Here is a 20,163-nt window from a genome sequence, read left to right as displayed (position 1 = left end):
TCCCTGGCTCCGTCGGAGACCGGGAAGGCCTGTGCCCAAACTCCACAGCCGCGCTGGAGGAGGCAACAGGGAATGGGGGGGGTGGGGCAGGACCCCTGAGGGCATGAGGGCGGGGGAGGCTGTGGGCAAGGGGACAAGGGGATGAGGGTGGCTGGGCCCAGAAGCCCGAGGCGGCAGAGAGCTGTGGGAGCGCAAGCAGGGCTCCGGGCGGGGGGGCCCGAGGACGAAAGGCAGAAAGCAGAAAGGCCAGAGCAGGTTCAGCAAACAGCGGGCTGGACGTCACAACACAGGTGTCCTGTGAGAAAGGAAACCCGAGGGACCCGCGGCCTGGACGTGGGACCAGAACCTGGGTTTGAGTCCGGATCTACTGCTGATGGATGGCGTGACCATGGAGCAGCGTCTCTGCTTCTCCGCGGTCCACTCTCCTCCTCTGTGAAGGAGGCTGAACCCACCCCTGCTTGTCACGCACACTGTGTCGGGGGAGAGCCGCACCGAACACATGGCGAAGCGCTATGTACCCTGAAGGCCCAGGGGGCGGAAGGCTCTGCAGAGCCAGAAGGTGGCCCGGTGACCCTGGGGCTGAAGGCAGACGAGGGACACCCTCCTGACGGGATGCTGGATGAGAAGTGACAGGATGTGGAAACAAGGTGACTGTGGCAGTGCAGGCCTGGAGGAACCAGGGCCTCGAGTGGCAAGGCTGTGGTGGAAGCACCAAGGAAGAGGCCAGCAAAGGGGCCCCTTCTGAGACAGGCCACACTGACAGGCCACGCTGATGATGCCACGGATGCGGCAAGCCGGGGCGAGGAGTAAAATGGAACTCGGGGCTAAAGCAGTGGGTATGTGGCAATCTCTGACCCCCAAACAGAAAAGCTAGAAAACAGGGCTTATTTTGGTGAGAAGGTGTAATGCTTTGAAACACACTTCGCCCATATAATAAGAACAGCGGACTCTGGGAGGAAACCGGTCTCACGTAATAAAATGGTTAATCCTAAAAACCATGTATCTATTCTAAAAGCATCTGGCAAATAACTCCCACGTACAATTTCACAAATGCCATTTAGTAGAACACTGTGTCTGAGCTGCACCATATCATTTCTAACTTCTATAAACTTTGATATGTTGTGATTTTATTGGTAGATTATGAAAATGCAAAAATTCACAAATGAGGCCATGCTAGAGAACTACTAATGTGTTATTACGGATGCACCAGAATTCACCGTCAAGTAAATCCTTGGGGCTGACCTACCAGAATCAAAGCATGTAAAAAGGGAAAAAGATCAGCATGGTGGTTATGGTTAAAAAAAAAAAAAAAAAAAGAGTTCTCTGTCCCTGAACTCTCTGCTTTAAAACCCAATCAATCAAGAAAGCCTCATCACCTGAATCCACCAAACGCACAAGCCTAACAGAGACCACAACACCGTTCCTGAATAGAGTATAACCGTATGGGCCGTGGGCTGTGTGTGAATGAACACAGCGCCAGCCCGAGCCTTGGGACTCCCCACCCACGGTGACTCGGCTGGGAAAACGAGACTTCATTCACTCCAGTAGAACCACGGTCACACTCTCAGATGGGCCTCACCACGTGACAAACAAGATTGCTCACTTTTCAAAACGATGACTAGAAATTATGTCTGAGTCACGTTCACTGAAATCCGCTTGGGTCTGAACGTCAAACGGTTCCCAAACACAACACAGCACCCAGAAGGAAGGTGGATTCGACCTGAGTAGTTTACTCCAGTAACTCAATGGGTGAAGGTCTGCTGTTTCACAAGAATGACAAGCTTTCCCAAGCCTGTCTCAAAGACATTTAAGAAAACGGTCTACCGCATGCCCATTTGTAAATGACTTCTAAGCCAATCTCAAGAACGACTGAAGGTCTGCCATCACAGCTTTCTGCTAACACGCTACATTTTTGCCCAGAATCAGTTAGTTTAGAAAGCGTACGTGTAGAAAGAAGTGCTAACTAGCATCCTGGGAGTAACTTACTCAACTTTGTTGATTGCAGCATGTAAAAACGAACCTCAAAAGGCAATAAAAAAGGTGGGGGGGAGAGGGAAACATCTGGATAGGCTCCAGAGAACTCACCCGTGCAAAGTCAAATGCATATCTGTAAATAAGTTTAAAGTTTGTAGAATCATTTAATAATGATCTTAAGTATTCCAAAGTATTTCTGAGTTTTTCTGTTGTATCACATCTAGAAAAACAGAATAAAGGCAAATTATAACCTGAGTTTTTTTCTTAACTGGGTCGTTACATAAAACAGAATACCTAAAGAACACATTCATGATGATCTTATTTTCCCCACATGTTTGATTTTAAAAAATTCCAATGTACAGAAAAATGGAAAGGAGAGTAAATAGGCACCCACATACCCATCCCCTAGGTTCATAACAAATACTATCAGATTTGCACTTTCTTACATACAGGCACTTTTCTGTACCAGCTACTATTTGAAAGTAGCTGGCCAACATTGTGACGCTTCAATCCTAAACATATGAATACCATCATCACTCTTAATATTTTACCAATGTCAACTTTCTTAGCTAATGTACAACCCATATACAAAACTTCCAATTGTTCCCCCAATTTTCTTTATAGATGCTTTTTCTTGATCCAGGATCCAATCAGAGCTCATGTACTGCTTTTAGCTGTTTATCCTTAGTTTCTAGAAGAGCGTCCTGCCTTTTTCTGTCTTTCTTGACAATGCCATTTTCGAAAAAAGTCGTTTTGCAGAATCCCAGTTTGTCAGATAATTTCCCTGGGATGATACTTCAGCTAACTACTTACGGTTAAGAACACTGCTCATGATATCCTTCTCCCTGTGTCCCATGGGGAGGCTCCTAATGTCAGTCTGGCCCATTATGAGTGATTCTAAATTCCTTCATTCAATTTAAGTACCATCCCCCAGATTCTCCACTAATGGGTACTTTCCCTCCTCTGAAATGGTATATGATTTATGGGCTGCTATCTTGAGACTGAATCCCGTTCCTCAACAACCTTTCATCTGGTGGCTTTAGCACCCACCTGCTTGAATCGACTTCAAATTTGAAGATGTGAAATGGTGATTTTTCTGACTCTCTCCTGCTGTGACACTACCGGCTGGAGTTCTTCTATAAAGAGAAGTTCTACTCACCCCCTTTCTTCTCTTCTGGACTTAAGGATTTTTGCTTTTTATTCAGTGTTATAATCTCGCATTGCCTTCCGTCTTTGTGATGCACAAATTGTCCTCATTTGGGCAGTAGCCCCTCCAAGCTGGTGCCACTGTCCTTCTGACATGTCCCCGTCAGTCTCCAAGCACGTCCTTGTTTCTGGCACAAGACATCCCAGCTCACTTTGTACTATCTCTACCCTAGAACTGAAATCAGCTATTTCTCCAGGGAGCTTTGGTGATAAAAACCTATTTTTTACAGGTAAGTGACACATGGTTTATTTTTCCTAAGGAAATAGACTAATTGGCTATTTTTACAAACTGATTTTCTGTTCCTAATATCTAGCCCTTAAAAAGGAGAACCAAGAGTCACCACTTCCACCAGTGATATTAACCTTTTCCATGCTGGATGTGGTTCCTACTAAGTATAAATAATACATACTGTAAGTCTTATCAATGTAAACATTTTACATACTTTATAAACTAAAATATAGTTCATACTAGAGCACACTGATCAATTTTTAGCAATAAATCTGTAAAGGTTTCTTTTTTGTAGCTAACTACAAAACAGTTCTCATAATCTAATGAGATAATAAAATATTTAAAAGCCAAAAATTAGAGTAAATGCTTCATTTCTATGAATCTACAACAATTTAGAATGTCCTCTATTTCTTCCTGATGTTTAGAAAGTTAAAAAAAAGATAACAATTAGACTATTTTAGAAGTCAGAAAAGGCTTCTTGAAGGGACTGAAATGTTTGCTGACAGTTAAAAGCAGACACCAAATATTTTTAGCAGAGAGGGTCTTTCAGATAAAAGGAACAGCACGTGCAAAGGCCCAGTGGCAGAAGGGGGCACGCCAAGTTCAAAGATGAAAAGGAAACCACTGTGACTAGACAGGGTAGATGAAGAAGGGAAGTGAAAGGGAGGTGAGGCCAGGCCGTAAAGGGTTTTGTGGTCCAGACTGTTTTGTTTTTTTGAACTGAATGCTAGAAAAAAAAAAGGAAGCCACCCTCTACACCATGGGAGAGACCACAGTAACTGGGCTTGCATCTTGAAAAGCCCCCTCTGGATCTCTATGGAGAAAGACTGGGGAAGACTCCCCCCCAAAAAAAATGCTGATACCCTAGATAGAGATCTAGTGTCAGACCCCAAATGTGGGGTGAACAGCGGTTCAAAGGACATACAAGAAAGCAGTAAGTGGGAGTCTAGGAAACAAGAGGGGAACAAGCTAACTCTGCATTGGGCATTCTACTGTATGATTTGATTTTTTTTTGTTTATATATATATAACTAGTAATATTTTATTAATAATATGGGGGAGGGTCAAAGAGGAGAGAAACCAGCTAACCCCAAAACATTTAAGGCCGAGGTCTCTGCTCTTCACTGGAAGGGCAGGTGAAGGACCAAAGCCACAGGACATCGGCCAGATATGGGCAGGTGGTTTAGGGGACTCCTGCCCAATGAGAGGAAGAAGAAAGATGTTGCAACAGATTCGAGGGCAGGGACCACTCATCTAGACAAGAGCTCCGGCTGCAAAGCTAACAGAAAAGGAAGGAGCTACAAGTCTTCAGGCAGGACCACAAGGCCAAACGTGAATGAAGCTCAGTTGCTCGCCTGGGAGTCCCGCCACCACCCCGGCCAAAGACGTCCTTCTGCTTGAAAGACACCCAGAGCTCCTGTCTGGAGTGTCAAGCATAAAATGCCCGAAGTAAAATTTTCACTTCGTGGATGTACTGAAGACAGTGACATGGTTTAGGGCTAATATCATCAATAAAGGGTTTAACCTGCTTAAAAGGGGGCCCTGATATGTACCCCAGTGTTCACGGCAGCAATGGCCACAATTACCAAGCTGTGGAAAGAGCCAAGATGCCCTTCAATGGATGAATGGATAAGGAAGACATGGTCCATATACACTATGGAATATTATGCCTCCATCAGAAAGGATGAATACCCAACTTTTCTATCAACATGGACAGGACTGGAAGAGATTATGCTGAGTGAAATAAGTCAAGCAGAGAGTCAATTATCATATGGTTTCACTTACATGTGGAGCATAAGGAATAACATGGAGGACATTGGGAAGAGGAAAGGAAAAGTGAATTGGGGGAAATCGGAGGGGGGGGGATGAAGCATGAGAGATGGTGGACTCTGAGAAACAAACTGAGGGTTTTGGAAGGGAGGGGGGCAGGCGGATGGGTGAGCCTGGTGGTGGGTATTAAGGAGGGCACCTACTGCATGGAGCACTGGGTGTTGTGCATAAACAACGAATCTTGGGACACTGAAAAAATAAAATTAAAAATAAAATTTAATTTAATTTAATTTAATTTTTAAAAAGGGGGCCCTGCCCCACAGTCTCTAGACTGACCCCCATCAGGGAACAGGCCGCTGAGTCACCCTGCTCGAACCACAGATCGCCATCTAGTGGTCACTCCGCAAGATCACGTGCAGAGGGATTCCCTTCTACAGGGCCTGTGAAGAAACCGGCTTGGGGCACTGAAGCAAGTCGCCTGAGACTTTCCAGAAAGCAGCCGCATCTTCAGCCCATCTTCCCTGCTTTTCGGTGTAGCACAAATGAGAAAACTCCTATCGGCCCAAGTCCAAGAGTGACAGACTATGCCACTCCACTCAGGGACATCACCTCCCAAAACAAAATGTGCACCTATCGTGGGATGGTTTCTTTTGTGAGTTTTGCTCCTGTAACAGACTCAGAAGCACCAGGAATCAGAACAATAAGCCTCAAAGGTTCTGAAACCAAAAGTAAATTCTCTATTACCTGGGGAAAGGCCTTTACCCCTTCACTTAGCCACAGGTATTTTTCTAGCCCCTCATCAGTTCTATGCTGAGTCAGCTACATCTCTAACACTGTTTTGTTCTGTTTAGGGTAAACATCCCTCTAAGCTTAATTCATCAGAAGTAACCTAAAGCCCACATACTGGATTGCCCACGTACTGGATTAAGGCGATAAGCAAAACAAAGAGTCGACTGAAATGAGCTGTGCCTTCTGACTGAGAATGATCTACAAAGCTTAGCAATGACTGTCCCCCACCAGCTGCCATCACTCCTTCCAGCACTCACGAAACACTGGCCCCGGTGGGGCTGGGCAGAGCTCTGAGAGCTCAGGTGTGAACCACAGTGCACCACTTCCCCTTCCTGGTTCGAGAGGTGCTGGCGGAGGCACCCAGGAAGTGGCGGAGCTCATTCAAACCTCTAGTTCCAAAACGCATGGGCTGTCTGTCTCTGGCACGCTCCCACTGTACAGTAACCATTTTTTTTAAGCTTAGCATTTTCATCAAATATACTAATATGTTATAAATACAGGTATTGTTACATAACTTTAATTCCAGTTTGAGTTCAAAACACTTCCCTCGGCACGTTTAATAAAACTAAAAGTGAGCAAAAAAAAAAAAAAATCCAAAACAGAAGACAAAACAGGTAATTCAGAAGATGGACTACCTTTCGTCTCTCCAGCCTATGAGTGATTAGTTTCCATCCTTATTTACTTCTTGTCTATTTACTGGCCAGGCACACCGTATAAACACGGTACTTACTCAATGCAAGAAGCCTAGAGAGAAGTGGCCTTCTTACTTTTGGATCTTTCGCCTGAACTTTGCTTCTGACCCCCTGCCCTGAACGGACTGTCTTGTTCGTGGACTTTGTTTCCCCAGGAAGTAGAAACACTGTACTTGGCACGTCACAGCCGTTCAAATACTTGCTAAACAAATGATGCATCTAGGGAGGCCCGAGGGAGGGGGGGTAGAAGTTCTTAAAACTTGACATTGGACTATTCTGAACTATAAAGAACCTTAGAGGTTATTCTGAGTAATTATCTCTTCCTCCGTCATGGGGAAAGCCGTCTCAGAGCTGCACAACGAGGAAAGAAAGCAGGCTCCTCAATGTCCTGAGTGGGTCGGGCTTATCATTCCGCCCCAAATGGCAAGGACCAAGTTTCGTACGGGAACCCATCTGCCACCACGTGCGTTACACCAAGCGTTACGCAGGGCTCACAACGAAGGAATGGCGGGTTCCTGCAATCTCCCTCTCCACCCCCGCTCCAGGGAGCTGTGCACTTCCCAGGGAAGGTGGCCCCCACATGGGAAGGGCCTGGCATTGTGTAACTTTCTTTGGTAAAGGCAAACGTCAAGAAGAATCCAGAATGACGTAAAATGGATATTCTACCCTCCCTCTTAAGACAAATGAAAGTGTGTCTGAAAAATATTAACAGTGCCTCCTGTGAAGCCTTGAAATAAAACCTTGATGTGGCCGTGCCTTCATCAAGACAAGGACCCTTAAAACAGAGCAGCCATCCTGTGCCGTGTTCGAAAGGCAGCGAGGAAAACCATGAAAGTGAGTAGCCGAAAACTGTCAAGGAGATGTGCCCAACACCAAAAACACCATTTTTAAAAGAGATTTCAGAGGACTTATTCCCTCAAACTCTAGACACCATGCTGTTGACTTTTACCTAAAACTCATTCGCTATCAGACAATAGTTGTTACAGGAAGAACGTGACTTAAGAATCAGAAGTCTGGGGCTTTCTTCTCCTTTCTGCCACTTACTTTTAACACATCATGTATCCCTGATAAGCCTCAGTTTCCTCATTTGTAAAATGTGCAGGAGAAAGCCTGATCTGTCTTCTTCACCAGGCAGCCATGAAAACCGTAATCAACTATTACAGCCAGGTGCAAAGACAGCATTTTTATCGATAACAAATGGACAATGCTAGTAAGTTGGCAAGTTCCAAATTGTTTCAATAAAACCATAAAACCATTTTCACTCCAATTTCAATCCAGTAAATATCAAAGTCTATTATTCCAAGTTGAAATGCAAAAAAAAGATCAAAGTTACCATGTTAAGAATCAGCACTTCACCTTCTAGGACCACAGAAATATTTACGTACCCGTCCCAACCGTATCCTTCAATGCCCAGCAGAGGGTTAACAACTGTTTTCTTGAATGAAACTCTTAGTGTGTGTTCTCCCTCACTCACACACACACGCATGCATGTATGCAAAGGGAACTCGTAAAACCACTGTGGTGTTTTTTTTTTTTCTTATTCTGGCTCAGGTAACACAAACAGAATCATTATTATTACTTTTTAATTACCAGAGTAATGAAGTTCCAATTTTTCCCAAAGCTAAAATCAGAATATATAAAATAGAAGGTATCAAATATTTTCATTTCTAAGTTACACTCAAGTCAAAGTCTTCCCCCTACCTGAAAGCCAGATGCTATTACGCCTTTACTGTTTAAGCTCTAAGCCTGTGCTGATAGGACAGCCACCAGACACACGCGGCCACCGAGCTCTTCAGACGCAATTAATGCAAACTGAGGTGGACCAGAAATGTAAAACATGCACCAGAGTTTGAGGATTTAATAAGAGAAAAAGAACAGCTCATTAATTTTTAAAATACTGATTATATGTTGGAATAATAACAGTTTGGATATTTGGAGTTAAATAAAATACATTAAAATTAATTTTACCTGTTTCTTTTAACCTTTTTTAATGGGACTATTAGAAAGTTTAAAATGACACACTGGCTCACATCTATGAGAAGAGGCTTCTATTGGGCAGATCTGCTCTAGAAGAATACTAAAATAAACAATATACATTCCATAAAAATTTTAATTTAAATTCATGCATAATGTCCTCTTCACCATATAAAAATGGGATTTGGTCTTTAGACCTACGGCCACAGATGAAGTCTGCCAGATCACCTGGCTTCCTCCAATCACCCAGCCCGGGCTCCCTAACCTCCCTTGGAAACAGCCAGCTGGGGAGTGCATGGAGGCCCCCCCACAACTCCACTCCCAGGGCAGCCTTGGGACTTACTGTAGAGAAGTCATTCCCTTCAACCATTCCTGCAGAGTAAAATAACCCATGTTTTGTGCATCCAATTTCCAGGCTAGGACAAGCATAACTACCTGTATAAAAACAAACAAACAAAAAATTAGAAAAACCAATCAAATCAGAATGACAGATCTCAGGAATTAAAACATATCAACAACTTGTCAGACGTTTCTGTTTATGGTAGTTTAGTCACCGAAATATGAACAGGGTAACTTCAAAGATGCGTTCTGGTTTGGAAAACATCTAAAAAAAAGTTTGATTATTCGTCTGTTGACAAAGGCTTGGAGGAACATGAACTCTTACGATGCATGATAGTTGAAGTGTAAAGCCATTAACCTCTCCAGAGCGCCATTCTGCAATATTTACCAAAATTAAAACCAGTTACTGAGCCAACAGCTCCACTTATGGAAAGTTACCTTACAGATACATGTATGCAAAGATATTATTATTCAACAATATTTTTTGCAGTATTACTTATAGTAGCAAAAGCCTGAGAACAACCACACATCTATTAATAAGGGCCTAATTAAATACTTCCTTGTTGAATGCTTTCCGCACAAAGAAATACTATGCCACCATTAAGACAAATGAAGTAGAGCCATCAGCAGAAATGGGGAACAATCCCCAAGGTTTATTAAGTGAAAAGAGCAGGTGCAGAGCAGAGGGCTACAAAAATAAAAAGGCAGGTGATGGGTCATATGTAATAATGGAGTCGTATCACAGACACACAATAATGTTTGTGAATTTAACTGTATAGACTGGAGGAAAATTATCTGAAAGGGGCCCAACATTCCACTTTATTTTTTTTTTTTTTTAATATTTTATTTATTTATTTGACAGAGAGAGAGAGAGATCACAGGTAGGCAGAGAGGCAGGCAGAGAGAGAGGAGGAAGCAGGCTCCCCACTGAGCAGAGAGCCCAATGCGGGGCTTGATCCCAGGACCCTGAGATCATGACCTGAGCCGAAGGCAGAGGCTCTAACCCACTGAGCCACCCAGGCGCCCCCCAACATTCCACTTTAAAAAGCGTGGTGTCTTGACCGAGCACAGGCTGAGTGGCCCAGCCGGATCACTTCTCAGTGGGGCACTGCTCTGGCTTCTAGGGAACCTCCGGAAACGTGGTATCAGGAACCGTGACAACTCTAGTTTACAGCCCAGCTTATCACTTAGCAGCTTTAGAGAAAAGACGGCCCACAGATCCTGATGGTGAGCTTAATAAATGCCTGAAAGCGTAAAGTCAACGTTTCAAAGGTATGTCCAGCTTCTAACTATCCAGGGCTCTGCACAGCGATAGAGCTGACCCTGCCCATCCATGAGTCCATCCATGAGTGTGGAAGAGGAGGAAGCCTTCCCATCTCGTCTACCTCAAAGACCCAACATCAGACGAGGAGTAACTGAAAAGGAAAGGAGGTCAGCCCTAGGCAGGTAAAGAAGAGGGATGGGGATTTGCTAGGACCATCCCATCACTCTGCGGGGCTGGTTACCACTGGACAGTTGTCCATACCTAAGGGACACCCGAGTCCAGAACTGGAGCTATACACTGACGAATGGCTCCATGTCTGCCTGTTGTAAGAACAACAACAAAAAAACAATGAGAAGAAGACAGATGTTTCTGCAAACGTTGGCCAGGGACTAACATGTTCCGTGTTTGGCAGTTAATCTGATTTCTTTACACAGGACTCGAAGGCATCATTTCAGCTACCAGAAGAACTTCCCCAAACATCAAGTCACCAGCCATTTGGCCCCACTGGGTCCGACGGTGATGGTGGTAAGAGGATGACATAACAGGAAAAAAGTAAGGCAAGCAGTCAATTAGAAATCACTTGAGATGATTCAATTAGCCTCTGAGAGCCAACACACACATTAAGTACTTCAGAACAATAGTATCTAGGAGATGCAGCAAGTCTGTCCTTTTGTTTGCCAACAAGCTAGTTTGTAGACTAAAAATGTCCAGTTTTGTCTGATTTCTAACTGCAAGATTAATGAAAAGCTTTCTCTTCATGCTGACTTTATGGTGAAATTTCCACCTTGGAAATTATTATCTGAGAACTGATTCTCTAAGCCCTTTCATCAAATCTCAATTAAATCAATACATGTCAATTTTTAAAGATACTACATTTCTTAGATTAAAAAATCTAGATTACTAGGTAGATTATTAGCACTGATTAGTAAACCAATGTTTCTACATACCACACATATCATCACAAAATATCATCGCTTAACAGGTTAAAAAATTTTAACTTAAGAGACCAGGGGCTACTCAGAAGAACTTCCCAAAAAGAGCTTACGTGTTCTTCCAAATATTTACACAGTAGTGGATCTCTCCCTAACCCTTAGCTTTTCTTGGAATTTTGACTCTGGCATATCAATTTACCTAGGTGAAATAACCCACATTTTCTAATTCAAACTTGGTATCTTCTCACACAATATCTATACTCAATCCTCTACCAGAGAGATTTAAAGTTCACATAAATACTTGTTAAGTTAAAACAACAGTTAGGACACAGAAACACACAAACACACACACATACTAATATGCAAGAAATGTGGCTAAAAAGCCAAGTCGATATTTGCGATGAGTATTTCTTTACACAAAATGGACTTTTTCTTATGGTAGCTAATTAGGATGCTAATCACTTAAATAAAGGATTTTGTTGTTGCCGTAGTAAATGACAGCACATTTGAATTTTACGAGCCTGCTTAAATTTTATAAGCTGTAAGTCTCAGGCAAGGTGAGGGCTTTACAACCTTTATTAATTTTTTTTAAAGATTTTATTCATTATTTATTGCTTCCCACTGAGCAGAGATCCCAATGCGGGGCTCGATCCCAGAACCCTGGGATCATGACCTGAGCTGAAGACAGACACTTAATGACTGAGCCACCCAGGTGCCCTACAACCTACTTTTAAAGTGTTTTCAAGTGCTAAGTCAACAGAGCAGACAAGCCTTTAAAAAACTATCTCACCACTTATTTTTCAAATGTTAACACTTCCAATATTGGGATGCATTCACAATTGATGCATATCAGAGTTTACTTAGCAACATGATTTTCTTTCTTAGTGATGATATAAAATACAACTTCTATTAGTGGTGTCTTAGAACTGAAGCATGGTAATAAATACTTTAGGATAATATTCTGAATTCGGTCTCCTGGTCTTCAATGTGATTTCACATTTCAAGACTACTTCTTTTCCTACAGAAATCGAGAACTAAAGGCCTCATCCCTGCTCCCCAAAAGGATAATAACAGCAGCTCTCTGTAACTGAGTACAGCTATCTGAAGAACTAGAAACAAGGGCAGCACTCCCTCCTCTCCAACAGGCCTTCCCTGCCCCTGGGAGTAAATGCTCCTGCAATGCCTCTCGCAATGCCTCTCACACTGGCCGTCCTGATCTCCTTCCCTCCAGGCCCTGCAGTCCACCCCTCCTCCCATCCAGGCTGACATCTATACTCCTTTAGGTCGGCTCTCCGGCCCAACTCACTCTTACCCCTCTTACCATTCAGTCCAGAAAACACTCTGCCAACCTCGGCCCAGCCACCATCAGGAAATTTCCTTCATAAAGCTGGTGAAATATTCTTTTCTGTGTCTATGACTAGTCTATGGGCCTCATCAGGCAAGTACTCTTTATTGGCCCAGTTGCCCCTAAACCTTTAGAGCAGGGTGAATAACTTATTAAGATCCCTGAACTAGATCACATTAAAATAAAAAATGTAAGACAGAAATCCATGTAATGAGCTAAAAGCTCTTTAGAAAATGTAAAGCACTGGGGGGAGTTGGGGGAGGACAGAGGCATAGAAATGTTAAGGATAAAGAAAAGTTTTAAGAAAAAATTGTGAAGTCTTCATTTCTAGTTGTCTTTAAGAGCATGGGCACCAGCGATCTTGCCAAGAAGAGTCTGAATGAGAGGGATGATCTCTTGAGATCTCTTCTAGATCATAAATTCATTTAGGAGCTAAGACATATTTGTTAAATCGGAGGCTAATGCAATATTAGGCTGCATGGTTAATGAGCCAGGGCACTTGTATGAGTATCGTTTTCATTTTAGTATAAGAGAGATGATGTAGGAACAGGAAAAAAAATGTTCAACAATACCATGATGATAAGAATTAAGAAAAAATAATTAAGTGTATAAAGTAACTTCTAATTAAATTTTTTTAAGGACATACTTAGGGCCTTTATATACTAAAAAGTAATCCCTGTGTTAAATCTGATCAGAAGTGGAAGAGCTATGAAAAATTCTTGATTGCTACAACCTACTCTAAACCCTGATGAATAATTAATTTTCAAAGATCTGGGCAAACTCTACATTGGGCTGGAACAACTACAGAGGAGGACAGATAGACTGTGACTCAGTCTCCCGACTGATCTCCCACTGAAGGCACACAGGCCCCTACCACTTTTTAAATATCTAGCCTCATTACTTTATTATAACCAGGCCTTTCAGATACAAGAACGTAAACAAGAAAAAAATGACTGACTAGTCACACCATACCAACTGCAACAAAAAAATTTTGCTTAGAAATCAAATTGGATTGGAACTTGTTGCCTAGATTGCCTCATAACACTAACACACCATTACTTTTTTATTGTTGCTTTATTTGTCAAGGGACAAAAGAGGTAAGGAAAGTAGTCAACTGATTTGCCTACCTTAATAGGCTACACTTACATTTTCTGGTTCGACACCAATGTCTTCACAGAATTTCTCCATGCCTTCAGGGCCTACGACATCATCAGTACCTGCGATGAAATGAAACCTTATATAAATTAAATCTTACCAGGTACACTACTACTCCTATAGTAGTGTTATACAGTTAAAATATGATTAAAGGAAACTAAAATCAAGTAACACTTACAGGCCATGATCCTTTCTGAAAAAAGAAGTCACCAAGTATAAACTAGAAAATATTCTGGAATTTCCATTACTTTTTAAAGGATTTGGCTCTGCACGATGATTTAAGTCAGTTTATTGCCACGTCTTCCAACCTGAGGACACAGGCTACACATAATTTGCGTCTAGAGATAAGGCTACCTGAGTTCAACTCCTTCTCCCTTTTTTTTTTTAAGGATTTTTATTTTATTTATTTGACAGACACAGATCACAAGTAGACAGAGAGGCAGGCAGAGTGGGGGGGGGAAGCAGGCTCCCTGCTGAGCAGAGAGCCCAATGTGGGGCTCGATCCCAGGACCCTGAGATCATGACCTGAGCTGAAGGCAGAGGCTTTAACCCACTGAGCCACCGAGGCGCCCCTCCTTCTCCTTTCAAGGAGCTCACAGCTCTATCTTATTTTGGTGATAATTTCAATATATACAATAATCTCCGGAAGCCCAACAGAGAACCACATAACATTCTTTACAAAATTAACTGGGAAATAACACAATTGCTTCTCTTCCGTAGGAGAAAAGCAAGCAGTCTTCCTGTTCTTGATAAGGCAATAAAGCCTCTTTCTTCCCACTCTGGCTTCAGCTTTGTTTCCTCCTAAAAGAACTGCCTACATGTTCCATCTCTACTTTATCTCCCGTTCATTCTTCAACCACTGCAATCTAGTTTCTGCTCCTCTCTCTCCATGGAAACTCTTCTTGCCAAGGTCACCAACGACACCTTCACTGCCAAATCTAACCGACAGCCGGTTTTTATTTTATCTGACCTCTCTGTGCTATCTGAAACTTTGGAGTTCTTTCTTCACAAAGTTTGCCTCCTCCCACAGCTTCTGGAAGTACCTCTCTCATCTGGTTTTCCTCCTACTTCTCTTTTGGATTCTTCATGTGTTCCTTTGCTCTCTCCCAACTTGTTAAATCTGACGTGCGGAGTTCCATCTTGAAACCTCTCCTAGGCCATTCTACACCCTCTGCCAAGGAAGTTGCAAGGGCGCTCAAGCTCCCGGGGCCCACGCTTTCCCTCTTAGCTTGGGACTGTCTACCACGTCCTGTCGAACGGCCACAGCTGAACTCATCTTCTGCCCCGAGCCACCTCCTGCGTTTCTTCATTTTCAGCCACCACCTGACTGACTAGATCCTCTCTCCATGCCACGCCTGCTTATCCTCCCGTAGTCCCTCTCAGCTGGTGGCCCCACCAGAAAACAGAAACCTGGGAGTCATCCTGGACTTCTCCCTTCTTCTACACGCTCCACGTCTGGTCAACTAGCAGGTGCAATGCCAATTTTGCCTTCCAAATATTTCTGAGTCGCACCTATCCTGTGCTGGCCTGTTCAGGCTTTATTCTCCCACACAGACGACCACAGCAGTCTCCTTGGGATCTCCTAAATTCCATAGCCCCGCACCCCCCGACCCACCCTGCCCACGGCCACCTAAAGGAGCCATCCCAGACACAAACCCCATGCTGGCTTCAAGCCCTTCAGTGGCTCCCCACTCCCCAAGGATGAGGTCCAAAGTCTGGCATATCCAATAAGGTTCTCTAGGATTTAGAGCCTCCCTTCCTCTTCAGCCTCTCATCTCTCCACCTTCAGCTCAAGGTTCTTGGGAAGAAATGAATCAATAAGCAGTCCTCAGTGAATAAAAACTGAGCCCCAGAAACACTTACCTGTGGTTTGCTCCGCACACACGTCCTGCCACACACCCTACACCAGACTATTTTCTGTGGCCTCAGCCCGTCCTCCTCTCCCTTCCCCGTGTTAGCTCGCTGGCTCATTCAGTCTTGAAGACTGAAACCAGACAGGGAGTCCTCCACTCCCTCCCACCCCTGCCTGCAGAGACTGGGAGGGGCAGGCCTCCGGGACCCCGCCATCCCAGGAGCGCTCTTCTCACATGAGGCCCATCTGCGTTAAGTCCTGCCTCCTGTGTCTTTCCCTCATGATTCCTCCAAAGTAAGAGCTACTATATTTCCAGGGGACCCTCAGCACCCCACCTGACACAGAGCAGTTGCTTTTAGAAAGCGTACTGAATGAATGAGTGAAGAGTGGAATACAGGAGTCGCTCTACAATCTCTGCACAGCCCCTAGATCTAGCAAGCCCTGCAGAATCCCACCATCTTCATAGCTCTGTTTCATCCAAGTAACAATTTACCTGACATACGGTGGACCTTTGCTAAAGATGGAGAAAACATGGATCCTGCCCTCCAGGAAGGAAGACAGAGCATAGGAGTAATTCCTTTTTTTTTTTTAAGTAATCTGTACACCCAACATGGGGCTTGAGCTCACAATCCGGAGATCAAGAGTTGCATGCTTAACCGCCCAAGCCAGCCAGGAGTAATTTCAATACAAAATAATGATATACAGAGGCGCCTAGGGGGGCAGGATCCACGGAGCACTCGATGCTTGATCTTGGGGCTGTGGTATAAGTGCTACGCTGGATGTAGAGATTACTTAAAAAAATAAAATAAAATCTTAAAAAAAAATAATAAACAACAATAAATGTATAAGGTGGCTGTCCTCAACAAAAAATGAATATTAAAATCACCTAGAGGGCTTGTTGGAAAGTCTTATGTCATTTCCCTGCTTCAAAACCTTGGCTCCCCTCAAGTCAAACTCAGGCCCTTCCCTTGTAATGTGGCCACCGCAAATATTTTCTCTGCATGTTGTTATTCTCCTTTGCATCACAAATGTGCTGTTTTGTTACAAAATGTTTTGTTTCACATATTCAAATCTGTTCCCCTTTCCGAGGATTTTCTTTTTTTCTCCTTTTATTTTACAGGTTTTTCTACATTAGTCCTAATTTACTTATCTTGATTACTGGGGGAGAAGTTATTGTTCAAACAAAAATTTAAATACTGAAATCTTTAAATAATACTTAAATATTAAGACAATAATAAAAGTTATTATCCAACTAAAAGAACTGCATTTTTAATCCAGTTATATTTTGCTACATTAATACACACACATGATACAAAAGTTCATGCCAAAGTGAAAGTGAAAAAAAATTAGAAAGCAAGTTTCCCCTCCAACCCTTCCCTACTCCTCAGAGACAATCATTTATTAAATAGTCCTTTAAATAGCCTTCCCAAAATAAGTCGCGTATAGAATTCTACAGGCATGGAATAGGTCCATGTTTATTTGCTGTTTCTGTTCGTCCATGAAATTCTCTGTGGCTTTCCAGGGAGAATCTGATCATTTCGTCTCCAGCCAATGCTCGTTTTTGCCTGCTCCCTTCCAATGACTTATTCCCCATTCTTTCCATCTCTTGTCTAACAGCACTGGCTCATCTTTTCCAAAACATCGGCAAATAAGCATCGCCAGGGGTGAGCACCCTTATCTCTCTTCACTCAAATGAAAACACATTCAGCATTTTACCACCTGACAGGTTGCAAGCTCTGGCTTTGAGGGCATGGGCACCCACACGTGGGCGGCACGTAAATATTCTGCAAATGACACAAGAATACAGCCACATGGGAAAACGCTCCAATAGACAAAGTCAGGGCAAAGTAGACTAAAAAGAAAAAGGTGTTTTCTCCCTTTCCTACCAGGCAGGCGCACGTCCTCTCAGACCTTCCTGCTCTCGGACTTAGGTATGCGCAAATACACAATGAAATCACTTATCAGTTTGCTGACACACAAGGGTTCACGCTAGGCCTGTAAATCCTGCCCCTCGCTTTGGTCCCCGTGCGTACCTGGTGGTCTGCCCGGGCGAGGGCCCGCACAGCGCTCTGCTAGTGGCCTGTCTTCCGTCACCTCCCTGCACGGAAGCATGTGTACGGGTCACACATGTCCTGGCCATGGTTCTACTACTGTAAAGATTCCAGCGACAAGATCCAAGAAGAGTTCTTCTCGTGAGGAAATATCCACCCCTTCCTATTATGCTAAGAGGTTTTGTTTTTAGGAACAGATGCCTTTTTTTGGTATCTACTGGGAGGACCCCTTGAGAGGTAGTTGCAGATGTGAAAGAAAAGGTTACTTTATAATTCATTTAAAATTCCTGTCTTTGGTTTCCATTACTCCCAACAGGAAAGGGCTCTTCTGCCGTAACCTGTCCTTGAGCCTTGCAAGGTGCCTGCTTTTCCCTAGGCCTGTGCACAGGCCCTTGGTGGGTCCCGACTTACTTTCCCCCTTGTCCATCCTCCAGCCTGGCCCCCGACACCTCTCTCTGCCAGCATTCAGCCCAAAGATGATGCTCCTTGGGTCTGTCTGTTGGCCTGAGTGTGCCCCAGAGCCTGGCACCCAGCAGGCCCTGAGGGGGAGGTTTGCTGACGTATGTGTGGCCATCATGTTAAGTTCTCCAGGGTTCTTCCTTTCCTCCAGATTCTGCGCGATGCCATTGTCCTATTACCTACAACACCTGCATCTGTTGTTTCTAAAGAGCAAGTTTTAACTGTATGACTTGCAGGGGCATGACTCTGCCCGAAGTAGTATTTTATCCTAAAAACCGTAAAATATAGCTTGTCAATCAACATTATTTAAAAGATACCCATAATTCTGCTACTTAAAACAATTTTTCTCTTTTTGCCATGGTCTTTCTCGCGCATGCACTGAGATTCAGTTGTAATCACGCTGCTCGCTGGGATCAGGAATTTATCAATTCACGCGTAGAATTCAGCCATCTTAACTCTACCGTTAAGAACTGAGAATTCTTCATTCTGAATACAGAACTGGCTGACACGAAGTGGTTAGAGGTGAAGCATGAAGGAGATGATTTTTAAAAGTTGTATCTAAAATCCTAAGCTGTGGATTGCCCTGGTAACAAGCTAGTGGAGATACACTTGGAAGGCAGATATACTGACAATGCTCTAAAAAAAAAAAAAAGTAGTCCTCCCACTTTCCCCACCATCTTAAGCAGGGGCCCCTCATAAATATATTTAACCTTTTTCATGGTGGCCTCAGGCCCTCATGAGAAAGCTTCCATAATGCCACCACGCTGCATCCTCAAGGCAAAGGAGGCCACACTGTCCCTTACGTTACCCATAACCTCTGTTCCCTTGCTGACAGACCACTTGGTCACTTAGCATCTGCTCCTGGTCCTTAATCTCATTTTGGTAAACCCAAACACAATCCTGCCATAGAACTTAATCCAAAACAGAAACTAAGGGCCTAGAGTCAGGACTTGGGAGAACTTCTATGATCTACATATACGTGAGCTTCCTTGTAACTCTGACATTGACGATGGCACGTGTCTGGCTTAATTCCTTATTCTTAGATAGACTTCAGAAAGCAGAAGTTATCAGGTCAACTGCTTAGGTAACACTGGCTATTTCTCATCCTTAAGGAAAGAGCTGGGACTCGTTTCCGATGGAGGTCTGCCATGGGCAGTGGGGGGCAGGGTTAAGGAGTGGAACAGAGAACTCTGGGAAGGGAAGGGGCACCCCAGTGAGACGAAGACACCACAAAGGCCCCTACCGCCCTCTACCCACCCTAGATGAGAGTGCACGGAGTCGAGCTCATGCCAGTTGCTCTTCCCCAAGGAAACAGAACTCACCACGGGTGCTAAAGCCTTCCTCTTGCTAGCTAGGGCCCCGACTCCCTCCCCTGCCCCCCACAGCCTCCCAGCGTGCCCCTCCACAGACTCATCCCACAGCACAACCTGACAGTCGCCCTGGGTCATGTCACCATTTGCTTTTCTTGAATAATGATCTACAGCTTTTATTCATGTGCTTGGGATATGAGAAGGGAAAGCAGGTATCAGCTGGAGTTCCTCGTTAGTCCCAATTTCAAGCCATTTTCCCTACCAACACAGGAAAAGAAGACAAAATGGGAGTAAAAACAGGGATGGCCGCACCCACAAAAACTGTTTGCAGAGATGAACGGCAAGGAACCACCCGGCAGGGATTTCAAGGAACCTAAAGAATGTGGCTTAATCTTTATCCCAAATGTCACCTTCCTGAGCCAGAGAAAAGCAAACAACAAGGAAAACTGTAGCCTGCTCTTTTTAAAGGACACGGAAATGTGGCCATACCATGAAAAAAATGATGTTTGCTTGGAAAGAAAACAAACACACACACACACCCCCAAAATAGCTATGCTCTGATGGCAGAATTAAGTGTACTTTTTGTCTGTTTAAAAGACAAAACTTTTTCCTTTTCATAACCCACTTCCATAAAAATCAATGTGAACCAAGACAAGACAGCAAAAAATCTTCATAATCAAAGTAATATAAATATGAGAAGACCACATTCAGCACCCAAGTATCAAACACCTGGCAAAGGGCCAACCGCTTTTCCTAGGAATACAAAATGTCTTCAAGAGATTCACTTTCTCTTGATGTAACATGGAAATACATACATTCTAAT

General features: G+C 43.7%; 1 protein-coding gene across 7 annotated transcripts in view; it reads right to left on the bottom strand.

Annotated features, from left to right (window-relative positions):
* Positions 1-20,163, bottom strand: part of DCUN1D4 (defective in cullin neddylation 1 domain containing 4) — a 71,624-nt gene that overhangs the window by 15,751 nt on the left and 35,710 nt on the right. For all 7 annotated transcript variants that reach the window (XM_080795811.1, XM_080795813.1, XM_080795812.1 and 4 more), the window contains exons 6-8: positions 13,660-13,730; positions 8,977-9,068; positions 2,086-2,194 (exon numbers count right to left, since the gene is read on the bottom strand). In XM_080795811.1, coding sequence (XP_080651937.1) covers positions 2,086-2,194; positions 8,977-9,068; positions 13,660-13,730 — 272 coding nt within the window. The remainder of the gene's footprint in view (positions 1-2,085; positions 2,195-8,976; positions 9,069-13,659; positions 13,731-20,163) is intronic.

The sequence above is a fragment of the Martes martes genome (assembly GCF_963455335.1).
Source record: "Martes martes genome assembly, chromosome: 2".
NCBI classification, from domain to species: Eukaryota; Metazoa; Chordata; class Mammalia; order Carnivora; family Mustelidae; genus Martes; species Martes martes.
Note: the sequence above shows the minus strand (reverse complement) of the source record. Positions and strands in the feature narration are given on the sequence as shown.